We start from the raw sequence: 15688 nt of genomic DNA on the forward strand, positions 1-15688 counted from the left end.
CGTACTTTGTAGGATATGCTTAGAGCGTGCGTCATGGATTTTGGTTCAGCCTGGCATGATCATTTGCCATTGATCGAGTTTGCGTACAACAACAGCTATCATACTAGCATTGAGATGGAACCTTTTGAGGCGTTGTACGGGCGACGTTGTCGTACTCCAATCTTCTGGGAAGAAGTGGGGGAGAGACAGGATGAGGGACCGGAGTTTATCCAGTAGGCGATAGACATTGTTGATCAGATCAAGAAACGGATTAAGACTGCACAGGATCGTCAGGCCAGCTATGCTAATATCAAGCGTAGGCCTTTGCAGTTCGATGTCGGGGAGAAAGTGTTTCTGAGAGTGTCACCTTTCCGCAAGATTCTCAGATTTGGCCTTAAGGGCAAGTTATCTCCCAGGTTTATCGGTCCGTAGATCTTGGAGAGCATTGGCGATTTGGCTTATCGACTAGCTTTACCACCGCATCTGTCCAGTATTCACGACGTGTTCCACGTATCTCTGTTGCGACGGTATGTGGCAGATGAATCTCATATTCTGCAGCGGTCTGAAGTTCAGGTGAACAAGGATTTGACCTATGTTGAGAAACCTATTCGTATCCTGGATTATAACGATAAGGTTTTACGGAACAAAGTCATTCCTTTGGTTTTAGTTCAGTGGCAGCGCCGAGGCACTGAGGAAGCTACTTGGGAGCTTGAGGACAGGATGTGTGAAGACCATCCTGAGTTGTTTTGATTTTATTCTTAAGTTGTATTCAGTTTCAAACTCTGTAAACGTTTGATTTGAATAAAGAATGTTTCTGATTTCTGTATTGCATTCGGTACTTAAGATCTGATTTCGAGGACGAAATATCTTAAGTGGGTGAGAATGTAGTAGCCCGTATCCTAATTGAGTAATTAAAGGATTAATGTTAATTAAATAAATTGGGTATCAGACGGATCGGAAGCTCCGAAGGCACGATCGGAAGCTCCGAACAGGATCGGAAGCTCCGATGAGCGATCGGAGGCACCGATAATATTACGTCAGGCATGACGTGTGGTTGGATCGGAAGCTCCGATCAGGATCGGAAGCTCCGATCAGGATTTCAAGCTCCGATCACCCCTATCCGGAGTCAACAAGTGATATTTTGACACGTGGCAGATCAGGATCTTCGGAAGCTCCGATGGCAGGATCGGACGTTCCGATCGAGGTTTAGACGTTCCGATCAAGGATCGGAAGTTCCAATCATTGTCTATAAATAGAGGACCGAGGCTTCATTCCCAATTGCCAATTCCGAGTATTTCCCTCTCCTTTCTAGTCTATTCGAGTTTTTCTAGCCTTCCTAAGCTTGACCCGATGGTCGGCGAGGCGTTCGATAGTCGTAGCAGAGTTGTGTCCAAGTTCTGGAGGCATCGACATCAAAGGGCTAACGACGGACGAAGGTATAGCTTTTGCTTCCTATAAATATTTAGGAGTATGCAATAGATTAGTCAAGGCTTTTAGAGCGCTATAATGATAGTAGTATCATTTGGCAGTGTATAGAAGATTATAGGTGTGGACCTAGGGCTGATATCACTTGCCTAGATTTGAGGTACGGAAGTACTGTTCGAGATATCCTGACTGAGTATGCATGTATTATGTGACTGCATGATTTATATGTCATTGATTTATGCTGCATTCATTTGCATACTGAGCTATCTCCTTCGAGATGTCTGTTAGTAGGGTTGTACCCTATCCTGTTAGTGGATGGACTTCCATGGCTTTGGGTCTGGTAAATCCACTGGTATTATGGTATGGGAGCCACCTCCTGAAGCGACGGCACAACGTGCTACATACCAGGGCCCGGTCTGTCTCTGTTATCTGATCCTTGACCTCGAGTTTATAGGGAGTTCACTTTGCATGCATGTATACTCATACTCTCGTACTGAGCGTTTTATGCTCACGTTTCGTACTCTGTGTTTCTGGACACCCTATTGCATGGGGCAGGTTTGCGATTGGACAAGGCGGGTGGATCCAAGAGGGGCTAGTCAGTGGTTGACCAGCGGGAGCTTCGTCTAGGTTTTATTTCTGTTGTTTTGAGGTTGATACAGCTATTCGATTTGGTTGTATATTATTTGGATAAATTACAGATTCCTTTACTTGGGATTGTATAATGTTTATGGTTTCCGCAGTTTTATTCTGATATCTGTTTAAGTAGCATGCCTAAGTTCTGTTAGTAGGTGATCCGGGTAAGGGTCACTACAGACTTGCCTAGATTGCAACGGATGTTTGGGTCTATATTTGAGTGGCATGGAATGTAGAGCGACCTCCATGACCAGAATACTCTATATAGTAGTGCCAAAGTTCGAGGTCGAGAAGCTCAATGCCCACCCCGATTGGGAGAGTAGGTGGTGACGTTGTGTTTTCTTTTCCCTTAGGATCCCTAAGATCGAGATTCATATTGAATCAGAGAATTGATAACCCCAGATTCTTGAGCATGCATTTCATCCATGAATTATTTGAAATGTTTAAATTCTCATTTGTTTTTGTCATTCATACTGGGTTTTTATACTCACCGGTTTTCCGGCTGTTGCTTTGTCTTGTGTGTGTGCATTGCGACTGTGGTTTGGGGTCAAGCCTTAGAGGACCTTAAAGATTTGAAATGAGATTATAAGTGGAGCTCGTGTCTAGAAATCAAATGATTTTAAATAAATGTTGAAGACATGTTGAATATTTGGAGTTTTCAAATTTGTTGCATTTTATACTCGTTTGAATGATTTTCGGGCATCCTTTTAATGTGAAATTTGATCAATACTTTGAGATATCAACATTTTGTGTTTTTGGAGCAAGGAAAGTAGAGAAAATTGAACTTTCCCGAATCCAATGCGCGGCCGCGCAACATAAGGGCGCGGCCTTGCATCCAAAGCACAAAAAAATGCGCACTGCGGCCGCGCGCCCACGCCTCCATCCCCCAAAAAAAACATTTTTCGACGGCGTTTTTTTGCGTCGCCAAATGTAAGGCATGCGTCGTCAAATGTCATATTGATTATTTTAAGTATTTTCACCCGAGGTCCCCACACCAGACCTGCCTGGACTTTGATACCACTGATGTGGATTTTTGATGCCACTTATGTGGGCTTTTGATGGCAGACCTACCTATACTTTGATACCACTGATGTGGGTTTTTGATTCCACTGATGTGGGCTTTTGATGCGAGACCTGCCTGAACTTTGATACCAGTGATGTGGATTTTTGATGCCACTGATGTGGACTTTTGTGATATGTTCTAAGTGGTAATATTTAATTAGAAAAGAATGCTCCACAAAAGTTATAATAAAACATATTCTGACTCAATATGATAGGACTGACTCTTGAAACAGAATTAAAGTACTGACTCTTAAAACTAAACGAAAAGTAAATGACACAAAAAGATGACTGACTAGTTGAAGACCAGATGAGTGAGCTACATCACAAAAATAGGCCTGAGCTGAGCTATTAAGGATTATCTTTTCAAGTGTTGCGCATTCCATGGACTTTTTCCTTTCTTGCCTTTGGCGTCCTCCAAGTAATAAGCAGCTACTCCGGATTTTCCTATCACCTTGAATGGTCCTTCATACTTGGCGTCTAACTTTCCTCTTTCTCCTTGATGTTGGATCTTTCTCATAACCAAGTCTCCTTCCTGGAAAGCCTTAGGATGCACTCTTTTATTGTAAGCCCGAGTCATTCTTTTTCGATAAGCTGTAAGTCTTATATCTTCTCGGGTTCTATTCTCTTCATGTAAGTCAAGATCTATTGCCCATAACTTTTGATTGCACCCTCCATATGCCATTATACGAGCACTTTCTTGTCCAATTTTGGCTTGAAGGATAGCTTCCGTCCCGTACATCATGTTAAAAGGATCGTTTCACCTGTTCCGGATCAGGCCATAGTTCGGTAAGACCAGAGCACTGATGTGAGCTCTTCTACCTACATACCATTGGCTGTATCCAATCGTGTTTTAAGAGCTTGAACTATTGTTCTGTTGGTAACTTCTACCTGTACATTCCCTTGTGGGTGTGCTACAGATGTGAAAACTTGCTCGATCTTCATCTCTTGACACCATTATCAAACTTTAGCTCCACAGAATTGTCTCCCATTGTCTGATACCAACCTGCACGGGATCCCGAATCGGCACACTATATTGTTCCATATAAAACTGAGCACTTCTTTCTTTATAATTTTAGCTAGGGGCTCAGTCTCCACCTATTTAGAATAATAATCGACTGCAACCAGCAAGAATTTACTTTACCCCACGCTAACAAGGAATGGACATACAATATCCATCCCCCACTGATCAAAAGGACAGGTATCCACAACTGCCTTCATGTATTCCGCGGGTCTTCATTGTAAGTTAGCATGTCTTTGGCAATTATAACATGAATTGACCAGATCTGATGAGTCTTTTCGCATAGTAGGCCAGAAAAAACCAGCTAAGAGAGCTTTCCAAGCCAAAGCAATGTTTCTTAGGTGACTTCCGCGAGAACCTTCATGAATTTCTTGTAATACATAATTCGCCACGTCAGGGCCCAAACACTTTAACAACGGTTGGGAAAAAGATCTTTTGAAAAGAATTTGATCGATCATGACAAAATGCAGGGCCTCTGTTTCACTTTCTTAACTCTTTTATTATCGCTCGGTAATTATTTTTTGGTCATGTATTTATGTATATCGTATCTCCAATCCCCTTCTGGTACCTGAGCTATGATATCGTCAAGAGTTTCCAATTGAGACACAAGCTCCTGACCTGGGACAATGGGGTCAGGTTGGTCGCCTAAGGCACTGGCTAGGCGAGCCAAGTGGTCGGCTTTGATATTGTCAGCTCGAGGGATGAGATCTAAGTTTAGCTCAGTAAATCCTTCTTTAGCTTTGTCTAATGCTTTGGCATACTTCAACATATTCTCATATTTGATTTCAAACTTCCCATTACTCCGTGCAGCCTTGAGTCCCAGTAAAAGTTCCTCATATTTAGCTTCATTGTTGGAAGCTCAAATGTCCAACCTAATTGATATATTAGTTTCTTCACCCCAGGGTGATACAATTACGATCCCCACACCACTTCCTGTTTGACATGATGACCCATCTACGAAAATCCTCCTTAGTTCTTCTTGATCTGACTGAACTGTCTCTGCCAAAAGTCGGCTAGGTCTTGGGATTTTTGGCTGTTTGGGGTTCAAATTTAATGTCATATTTGCTCAATTCTGTAATCAATCTGATAAGTCTTCCTGACGTGTGATAAGTGCATTTTCTATGCATTAATTTGTGATATTTTTATGTTTATTTTATGTGCATTCATATTGTTTGGTGTGTTTTTATTTGTTTTATTGCATTCATGTGTCTTTCATTCTACGGGTTTTATTTTTAGGAAAAATGAAAATTAAAAGAGTTTTGAAGGCAAGAGAAAAGAAAAGAAAAGAAAAAAAATATTGAAGCGCTAAAGTGAAAGTTTTCACTAAACGTTAGCACTACATTTAGTGTTATTGCTCTAAACGTTTTCACTAAATTGAGTGAAAATACTCTAAAGATCAAGAAGAAGCGCAAACACGCAAGGTAAGGGAGAATAGCGCATGGTAATGCGCTAACGCGCAAAGGATATGGGCAATCGCACAATGAAGAAATAAATACGCGCGCGAGCAAGTTTCGTCCTCGCGCAAGCGCTTAAGGGAATTCCAGCAGAGTTGAATGAAGAACTCGCGCGAGCGAGTTTATACCTCGCGTGCGCGCGAGAGGAGTACCTGACACTGTTTTGAAGACTTGCGCGCGAGCGGGTTCTATGTCAGACGCGAGCGCGAGTTTCAGAGTCTGAAAATTCGGAAATCCCTTGTGGCATAAGGAATCTAATTATTATGAGATCCAAACACTATAAATAGAGGATTTTAATATTTTTGAAGGGTTCCAGATTTTCCAGAAGCAGAGGACGCGCAAGGAGTCTACTGCTTGGGAGAAGATTTCTTTCTTTTCTTTTATTTTTATTTTCAATTCATGATTAAAAACTTTGATTGGGAATTATGTTAAATTTTGAGTAGTTTTTCTTTTTCGATCAAGGCCACGTGATTGATCCAGACAAATTTATGTAGAAAACTTGTTTGTTTATTCGAGAATTTTCAAACTTGATTTTATTTTATTGACTATCGAATTTATATTTGTCTTGTGAATTTCCTGGCCAGTTATTTGCTTGCATGTTAATTGATTCCAATTCAACAGAGAAGGTTTTGATTTTGATTACTTTGATAATCAACATATTGTAAAACCAACTAGAAATAGAATTTGGTTTCATTATGCGGTTTGGGTGTAAACTAAATTTTCACTGTTATTCATGCATTCAAATTTGATTAGAATTATGAAAGATTTATCCGTCAATATTTGAATAGGTCTGATTGTTCTAGAAATAGTCATTTGAACAAGATAGGAGAACTCCTGTGAATTAAAATTAAATCTGAGTCTTGAATCGACGACTTGTTATATAATTTGTCTGGTACCTACGTGTGTCCTTGATCGAGCTTTTCCCAAATTGAATTCAGCCTTTACTATTTGTTGCATTTTAGTGAATTTATTTTATTTGAAATTTTAGTTATTATTTTAATATATGAATTCACTCTTTTTGATTAGTCAAGATTAAGTAGAAATAATTATATTTTGGTAGTCATATTTATACAGTTCCTGTGAGTTCGATACTTTGGCTCTCTGTCCATTTTGCTATTACTTGACCTAGTGCACTTGTAAGTTGATACCGATTTAGCCGGTCAAGTTTTTGGCGCCGTTTCTGGGGACTGTTTGTGATATCAGAATTTTTGTTTCTCTTGAAATTAGACTGTATTTTAATTTATTTTATTAAATTCCAAAATCTCTTCTTTTCTTTGAAATTTTCAGGTACTCATCTGCTAGACGAAGAGATGGAGGACAATCGTACTGTTTGGGATCTGATTAGGCCTCCTGTTGAAGGATATGGATCTAGCCTCGTTCGCCCCGCTGTTGAGGCGAACAATTTTGATCTGAAACTCTCTACTATTCACATGATCCAACTTCAAGCACGTTTTGGAGGCAATTCCATGGAGGATCCTTATGCTCATCCGGAGCAATTCCTATCGATCTGTGACACGTTCAAATTTATTGGGGTAACCTCTGATGCAGTGAGAATGTGGTTATTCCCATTCTCTCTACAAGGTAAAGAGACTGAGTGGCTCGATGATCTACCTACAGGATCTATCACCACCTGGACTGAGCTTGTTCAAATCTTCTTGAACAAGTACTTCCCTCCTACGAAGATGGCAAAATTGTTTTCAGATATTATATCTTTCAAGAAAAAGGAGGGTGAATCTTTACATGCGGCATGGATCAGATTCAAGAAGATGTTGAGGATGCGTCCTCAACATAATCTTACTCAAAGCCAGAAGACTCAGACCTTCTACAATGTGGCAGATCAATCAGTTAGATCCATGTTGGATGCTACTGCTAATGGATGCTTATTCAAGAAGACGCCAGCAAACACTTGGGAAATCATTGGCAACATGGCAGAGAGTAATAAAGGGTGGCCGGATGTGAAGAAAGAGAAGGTGGCTGGAGTTCTAGAGGTCGATGCTTTAATGGCCTTGAATGCAAGGATTGATGCTCTGACACACCAAGTGGCACTTATGAATGTAGCGCCACTAAATCATGTACAAGGGAATATGCAAGAAGAGCAGCAGCTGTTTGAAGTTTAAGCGGCTAATTTTGCAGAAAATCAAGGACGACAGTCGTACAACTCCTACAACAACAACTATAATCAAAACTGGCAGCCCAAGCAAGAGGAGAAAAAGCAGAGTTTTGAGGAGATCATGATGAAATATGTGGCTGGTACTGAGGCTTGCTTACAGAATCAGGAAAGTATGCTGCAGAAGTTAGAAATTCAGATGGGTCAGATCGCAACCCAATTGTCAACTCGTCCTGCTGGAGCTTTACCAAGTAACACTGAAACAAACCCCAGAGGTGTTAATGTTATCATGGTCGTGACTCGAGCACAGTCTGAGGAGCAGTAGAGGGACGAAGAAAAGATGATGGAGGGGCCAAAAAATTCAAATTCCAAGGAGGATATGCGTGCTGAAAATTCCTCAATGGCAGATAAGAAAGGTAAGACTTTAAAATTTGAAGTTAATGATGATGTTGATATTTCTACTTTACCTTTTCCCCATAGAGCTAAGCAATTATTATTTGATCATCACTTTAAAAAGTTTCTTGAAATTTTCAAGAAACTGCATATTAACATAAGTTTTGCAGACGCTTTAGCTCAGATGCCGAACTATGCAAAATTTCTGAAGGACTTGCTGAAGAATAAAAAGAAGCTGAAAGATCTGGCGCAAGAAACAATGAATGAGGAGTGCTTGGCAGTGTTGCAAAATAGGCTCCCACCAAAATTTCAAGATCCAGGGAGTTTTTCTATACCTTGCCAAATTGGAAATTTATCATTGAAAAATATTCTGTGTGATTTAGGATCGAGCATAAATTTAATGTATTATTCACTTGCTCAAAAATTAGGTATAGAAAATATTGAACCTGTCTCTATCTCTCTCAAATTTGCTAATGGATCTATTAAATATCCAAGAGGGATAGTGGAGAATGTCCTAGTCAAGATTGATCACTTTATTTATCCCGTTGATTTTGTTATTCTTGATATGGATGAGGATTATGAGGTTCCACTGATTCTAGGGCGTCCGTTTCTTGCTGCTAGTAGGGCCTTAATTGATGTGAAAAAAGGAGAGTTGGTGTATAGAGTGAATGATGAGCAAGTAGTGTTTAATATGTTTAAGTCGTCTAGCGATAGCACAAATTTAAAATATTGCTTTTCTGTCAATTTTATTGATGTGATTCATGATGTTGGGAAATGCCAGCAAGTTTAGCTCTCTGAAGGCAAAGGTCCCTTGCAAAATTTCTATAAAGGTGAAGCGTGCAGTTGCAGGACTGGGCTGAATTTTTCCAAGACAGTGCATAAGCCACCTTGAATGTCGCCACTCAAGAGAGGAATATAGTCGGGCTATAGACTATAAATTTAGTGCTGGCTGGGAGGCAACCCAGTGTTCTTTACTTTTCTTTTTAGTTTATTTTTGCGTATTTTTATTTTAATTTTTATCTTTATTTGATTTTTGTTTCTTTCCCATGCCAATTTTTTATGCCTGCCGATATACCCATTCTGCTGCTGCCGTCCCAAATGATACTGTTAAGAAGGAAGAGGATGAAGCATAAACCTGGGGAGTGTTATTTTTGTTTTCATTGTGTTTTTGTTCATCTTGCATTTGTGTGTTTGTTCATGCATTATGTTCATTGTTTCTGAAGCATTGAGGGCAATGCTTTGGATAAGTATGGGGGGTAGACTAGTTTATTTTATTGTTTGTTGTGCTTATGTTGCATTAGTAATGTTTTGTGTTTGTTTGCATCTAGTCTATTTTTGTTGTTTGTTTTGTCTTACATGAGTAGGATGAGTCATAATAGCCAATGATGATGAAGTTTATTTGAAAAAATTGGATTTTTGAAAAAAATTTGCTCTTTACTTGACATGAGAAACTGTAGGTTGAACCATGAATATTTATGAGCACTTGTGTTAGAACAGTGGACTGTAACGAAAGATTTGATGAAGTTTCTGTCTGTTTGACCATTGCACGGCACTAGGTGGTTTGTGGATTTTGATTGTGTTCTATGAATTTTGATGAGACTCTAGTTTACACTTATGATCTTGGGCGCACCTAGAGAAATTTTTTTTTTACAACTCCATCCGAGCCTTGAAAGGATTGAAATCCTAAAAGATTAAATTAATGTCTAAGTATGAGGATTAAATGGAGTTGATGCTCCATCCAAACTATAGACGAGGGGATTAAAAAAGAAATAAATTTTTGTATCCTAGCCAGTTATAGCTAAGTCAGCGCGTAATTATTGGGGTTAAAGCAATACCGGGTGCAAAATCCGGAGGTATGTAATTCATTATCTCAAGGAAGGTGGGTTTAGTCTAGAGGTCGTTGGAAGGAATGGGCACTTGAAGAGTGAAACTTGCACTAATTTGTCATAGGTCGGTAAGCAGTTTTGAAACTAATTCGGTCTAAGGTTTATGAAACTGGAATGACAGTTCACACAAGGTCACGTTAAACCGAAGGTGTATTATGAAAAGTTGAGAGTGTGTGTGATTTTTTTTTGTGATTGAACTTCTCGGAGGTTGTGCACTCTCATGAATCGTCCTTCCTTATGTTTTTGTGTGCATATTGTTTTTGCATGTCTTGCTCCATGGAGAGCAAGGTTTAAGTATGGGGTGTTGATAAGTATATTTTCTATGCATTAATTCGTGATATTTTTATGTTTATTTTTTGTGCATTCATATTGTTTGGTGTGTTTTTATTTGTTTTATTGCATTCATGTGTCTTTCATTCTCCGAGTTTTATTTGTAGGAAAAATGAAAATTAAAAAAGTTTTGAAGGCAAGAGAAAAGAAAAGAGAAGAAAAAAAAAAGATTGAAGTGCTAAAAATAAAGTTTGCACTAAATGTTAGCACTACATTTAGTGCTATTGCTCAAAACGTTTGCACTACATTGAGTGCAAATGCTCTAAAGCTCAAGAAGAAGCGCAAACGCGCAACATAAGGGAGAATAGCGCATGGTGATGCGCTAACGCGCAAAGGAGATGGGCAATCGTGCAATGAAGAAATGAAGACGCGTGCGAGCGCGTAAGGGAATTCCAGTATAGTTGAATGAAGAACTCGCGCGAGCGAGTTTATATCTCGCGTGTGCTCGAGAGGAGTACCAGACACAGTTTTGAAGACTTGAGCGCGAGCAGGTTCTATGTCAGGCACGAGCGCGAGTTTTGGAGTCTGAAAATTTGGAAATCCCTTGTGGCGTAAGGAATCTAATTATTATGGGATCCAAACACTATAAATAGAGGATTTTAATATTTTTGAAGGGTTCTAGATTTTCCAGAAGCAGAGGACACGCAAGGAGGCTACTGCTTGGGAGAAGATTTCTTTCTTTTATTTTATTTTTATTTTCAATTCATGATTAAAAACTTTGATTGGGAATTATGTTAAATTTTGAGTAGTTTTTCTTTTTCGATCAAGGCCACGTGATTGGGCCAGACAAATTTATGTAGAAAACTTGTTTGTTTATTCGAGAATTTACATACTTGATTTTATTTTATTGATTATCGAATTTATATTTGTATTATGAATTTCCTGGCCAGTTATTTGCTTGCATGTTAATTGATTCCAATTCGGCGGAGGAGGTTTCGATTTTGATCACTTTGATAATCAACATATTGTAAAACAAACTAGAAATAGAATTTGTTTTTATTATGCGGTTTGGGTGTAAACTGAATTTTCACTGTTATTCATGCATTCAAATTTGATTAGAATTATGAAAGATTAATCCGTCAATATTTGAATAGGTTTGATTGTTCTAGAAATAGTCCTTTGAACAAGATAGGAGAATTTCCGTGAATTAAAATTAAATCTGAGTCTTGAATCTATGACTTGTTACATAATTTGTCTGGTACCTACGTGTGTCCTTGATCGAGATTTTCCCAAATTGAATTCAGCCTTTAATCTCTGCTGTGTTTTAGTGAATTTATTTAATTTGAAATTTTAGTTATTAGTTTAAAATCTGAATTCACTCTTTTTGATTAGTCTAGATTAAGTAGAAATAATTATATTTTGGTAGTCATATTTATATAGTCTCTGTAAGTTCAATACTTGGACTCTCTGTTCACTTTGCTATTACTTGACCTAGTGCACTTGCTAGTTGATAATGATTTAGCCAATCAACGTGTCTGGGTTAGCTGCAATTTTCCCCAAAGCACTATTGGTGAGTACAGTGATAAGGTGTGAGAGGAAGTATGGTCTTAATTTCCTTATTGTGATAACCAAAGCCAAGGCGAGCTTTTCTTGAGTTAAATAATGGTGTTCGGCTCCCTTTAAGACGTGGCTGACAAAATAAACTGGATGATGAGTTACCCCTTCTTTCTTGACCAAGACCGAACTAGCGGCTCGGGGTGTGACAGCCAAATAGAGGAACAATTCTTCCCCCTTGAACAGGCTTATTTAGCACAGACAATTGCTTCAAAAAGGCCTTTAAATTCTGAAAGGCCTTCTCACTTTCGTCGTCCCATTCAAAATTTTTTGTCTTTCATAGTGCTTTAAAGAAAGAGAGGCTTTTGTCTGCAGATCTGCTTATAAACCGAGCTAACGACATAATTCTTCTTGTTAATCTTTGTACCTTTGTATATTCCTGGGAGAGCTCATAGAGACGATTTCTTGAACTTTCTCAGGATTAGCCTCAGTTATCCTTCTTGTAACCATGTAACCAAGGATTTTTCCAGCCCCAAACTCCGAAAGTGCATTTGTTAGGGTTTAACTTCAGTTGATAGTTCTTCAGAGTCTGAAAGGTTTGATTCAGGTCGGTAAAGAACTGGTCGACAGTTCGGGTCTTGATCAGGATATCATCCACGTAGACATCGATGTTCTTTCCAATTTGTTGCTTGAATGCTTTTTCCATCAATCTTTGATATGTAGCCCCAGCATTTTTGAGCCCAAACGACATGACCACATAGCAGTAAGTTCTTGTTGAGGTAACAAAACTCACCTTGTCCTTGTCCTCCTTCGCTAAAGGGATCTGATGATATCCTTGGTAAGCATCCAAAAAACTGAGTAATTCATGTCCTACTGTTGGATCGACAAGTTGATCGATTTTAGGTAAAGGGTAGTAATCTTTAGGGCATGCTTTATTTAAATCCCAAAAATCTACACACAGGCGCCATTTTACCGTAGACTTTGGAACCAAGACTGTGTTAGACAACCAGGTCGGGAAGTGGATTTTCTTGATGTGTCCAGCTCTGAGTAACTCTTCTACTTGTTCTTGGATCACTGCATCCTTTTCAGGACCGAATTGACTTTTCTTTTGAATAATAAGGCGACAGTCCTTCATTACGTTTAACTTATGTTACGCTACCTCCCTCCGTACTCCTACCAGATCTGAGACCGACCACACAAAAGCATCTTTGTTTTTCTGCAAACATTCCAATAACGGTTCCTTTAGGTGTGCTTCAAGGGTGCGAGCAATCCTTACCATCCCAGATGGATGGGAAATCATGATTTCCTCTATTTTTTCTTTAGTAGTGACAGATGTGTCCTCTATCAAATTGACGTGTTCCCTACTAGAGAGTCCGGGTCGGTCAACATTATCAGTCCTGGCCACTTTTTGTTTTATACTGACCGCTTCCACATAACACTTGCGAGCAATAACTTGATCTCCTTGTACTTCGTCGACCTCACTACCCACTAACTTTATTTTTTGATACAGAGCCGATGCTACAGCCATGAAAGTGGTCATGACTGGTCTTCCTAGTATGGCATTATAGGCCGATGGAACATCTACTATAATGAAACTCATAATCCTGGTTTTGCGAGAGTTATTTTTTCCCAAATTTAGTGACAAATGAACTAACCCGACAGTTCGGATTGCATGACCTGTGAAACCAAATAGCGATGTCACGACGAGTTCCATCTTATATTGCCCCAGGTCCATTTTATTTATTGCCTCTTGGAATAGAACGTTGACAGAACTTCCTGAACCACAAATATCCGAGCCACATCATAATCTGCGACCATGGACCTTATTACCGGCGCATCATTATGGTTGCTAGAAACTCCTTTCAAATCTTTTTTCTCAAAATAGAGGGTCGGGCTGGTATGGACGATCTGATTACCGATCTCCATATTTTTTAATTTTCTGCAATTAGTTTACCTAGCTCTGTTGGAATCTCCATCAGTTGGCCCCCCAGAAATTATGTTAATAACTCCTCGTGCAAGTAGAGCTGGTCTCTGGTCATTACTGGCTTGTTCCTGATTTGGGCGATCAAAGTCTCCTTGCGGAGGGACAGTCCTTGCTCTCTGTCTAGGCTAACCGGATCCCCCTCCCTATTTTTTCTTCGGGCGATATCCTTCTTGGCGAGTGAATATATTTTTTATTTCAGGCTTTTTTGAATTATCCTTTCGATTTCTTGTTCTAAGTGATGGCAGTCCTTGGTGGTACGCCCATACTCCTTGTGAAAATGACAATATTTGTCTGATTCCCGATTTTGAGGTCCTTGCTCCGTCCACGAATGTCTCTGTGTGAGTCGTTGATAGTCACAAATTTGTAGGGCTTGGGTCTTGCTCATGCACAAGGGGGTGAAAAAGGTAAATTGCCCTAGGAGTGCAGGTCGAGACGATTTCTCTGTCTTGGGATTATTGTTCGGGAATCTATTAATTTTTGAACTCTTAGGCCGCTCCTTCTTTTCACTTGCTCGCGCAGCCTGTATTTCCTCCATATTAACATATTTTTCAGCTCGGGCAAGTAATTCCCCGTATGTCTCAGGCGGCCTCTTTATTAGGGATTTGAGAAAGTCTTTGGTATCAAGCCCTTGCATGAAGGCGTTGATGAGTAGGTCGGTAGTAGCCATTGGTACTTCGAGGGCCAAAGCACTAAACCTGCGAATATATGCCCTCAAATTCTCATGTTCGCGTTTCTTAATTGCAAAGAGGCTGAAAGTGGTCGTATGATGCTTTTTGCTACTAGCAAAGTGATTCAGAAAAGAGTTGCTAAAATCTTTAAGTTCCCTTATTTACCCCGGGCGTAGCAAATTAAACCACTGCTGAGCTGGCCCTACAATAGTAGTGAGGAAGACCCTATACTTGATCGGGTCAGAATATTTATGCAGCAGCGCAGCATTTTTGAAACGTGCTAAATGTTCTTCTGGATCCCCTTTACCATCATATTCCCCTATGTGAGTCAATTTAAAATGGTTCGGGGGTTCCGCTTCCAATATCTCCAGGGTGAAATGGATGTTCCTAGTTGTGGTGGCTAGGTACATGACCTGCTTCTTCTTAAGTGATTCCATTTCTTCTTTCAACCTTTTGATTTCCTCCAGATGAGCATTCTGATCGGGAGGTATGGGATTGACACCATCCCTTTCTGCCAAAGCTCTTTGAACAACCTGGGCTATTAACTGCTCCAACTCTGGGTTTACTAAGTTTTGATCAGCCATCTAAACTTTTTTTCTTCAAATTCTCACAGACGATGCCAATTGATGATGTCAAAAATTTCCCTCGGGTTCAGTCTGGTCGAATGGATCCACCAATCCCTCTTCAAAGCAGGTCTGGTCGGGTACTAGGATGTCCTTCACAAGCAACAACTAGGTCAGGGTGGTGCCGAAAGGGTTTTTGGTGTGACCCCTCCGATGTATAAGTCAGTGCACGAAAGGCGAGGGGTGTGATGAAGATGAAAAATGGAATATGAGTGTGTGAATGTGTGAATTGAGAGTGAATAGTGAATGAATAAAATCATAAAAATACCTATATTTATATGAGTGGGAGAGGTAAGCTACCTAGCTCAAGTAGAACTCATGTCTAGGTAGAATTCCATGCTCATTGGTCCATACGCAAAACTTATCATTATCCCTTGAATATTTGCAAATGGTCAAGTCTATCTCATATCATGTAATTCGAATCAGACTTGCACTAGAATGGGCGAGTTCGGCCCATTAGGCCTAGCTAGGGTCGGCCCATTAGAAGTAGCCCAGATCATGACAAGACCTAATATGTTCCAGACTGAGTTGGACCCTAATATTTAACAATGACCATATAATTGGGTCATTCCTCACAGACCCATTATGAACAGATTCGGGTTAGAATATTTTCCTGGGTATCATAGTCTTAA

The 15688-nt window shown here is 39.8% G+C and overlaps 3 protein-coding genes across 3 annotated transcripts; 1 reads left to right on the plus strand and 2 right to left on the minus strand.

Annotated features, from left to right (window-relative positions):
* Positions 1–3454: 3454 nt before the first annotated feature.
* LOC140889098 (uncharacterized) lies at positions 3455–3841 on the minus strand. Its single transcript, XM_073296807.1, has one exon. The coding sequence runs from the start codon at positions 3839–3841 to the stop codon at positions 3455–3457; it is 387 nt and encodes a 128-aa protein (XP_073152908.1).
* A 4180-nt stretch (positions 3842–8021) lies between these two features.
* Positions 8022–8861, plus strand: LOC140889099 (uncharacterized). Its single transcript, XM_073296808.1, has 3 exons — positions 8022–8094; positions 8242–8443; positions 8567–8861. Exons 1-3 carry the CDS (start codon positions 8022–8024, stop codon positions 8859–8861), a joined length of 570 nt encoding a protein of 189 aa, XP_073152909.1.
* Positions 8862–13955: 5094 nt separating this feature from the next.
* LOC140889100 (uncharacterized) lies at positions 13956–15017 on the minus strand. Its single transcript, XM_073296809.1, has 2 exons — positions 14599–15017; positions 13956–14514 (listed from the first exon to the last, which is right to left on the minus strand). Exons 1-2 carry the CDS (start codon positions 15015–15017, stop codon positions 13956–13958), a joined length of 978 nt encoding a protein of 325 aa, XP_073152910.1.
* Positions 15018–15688: the final 671 nt, after the last annotated feature.

This window comes from Henckelia pumila, chromosome 3 (genome assembly GCF_033568475.1).
Source record: "Henckelia pumila isolate YLH828 chromosome 3, ASM3356847v2, whole genome shotgun sequence".
NCBI classification, from domain to species: Eukaryota; Viridiplantae; Streptophyta; class Magnoliopsida; order Lamiales; family Gesneriaceae; genus Henckelia; species Henckelia pumila.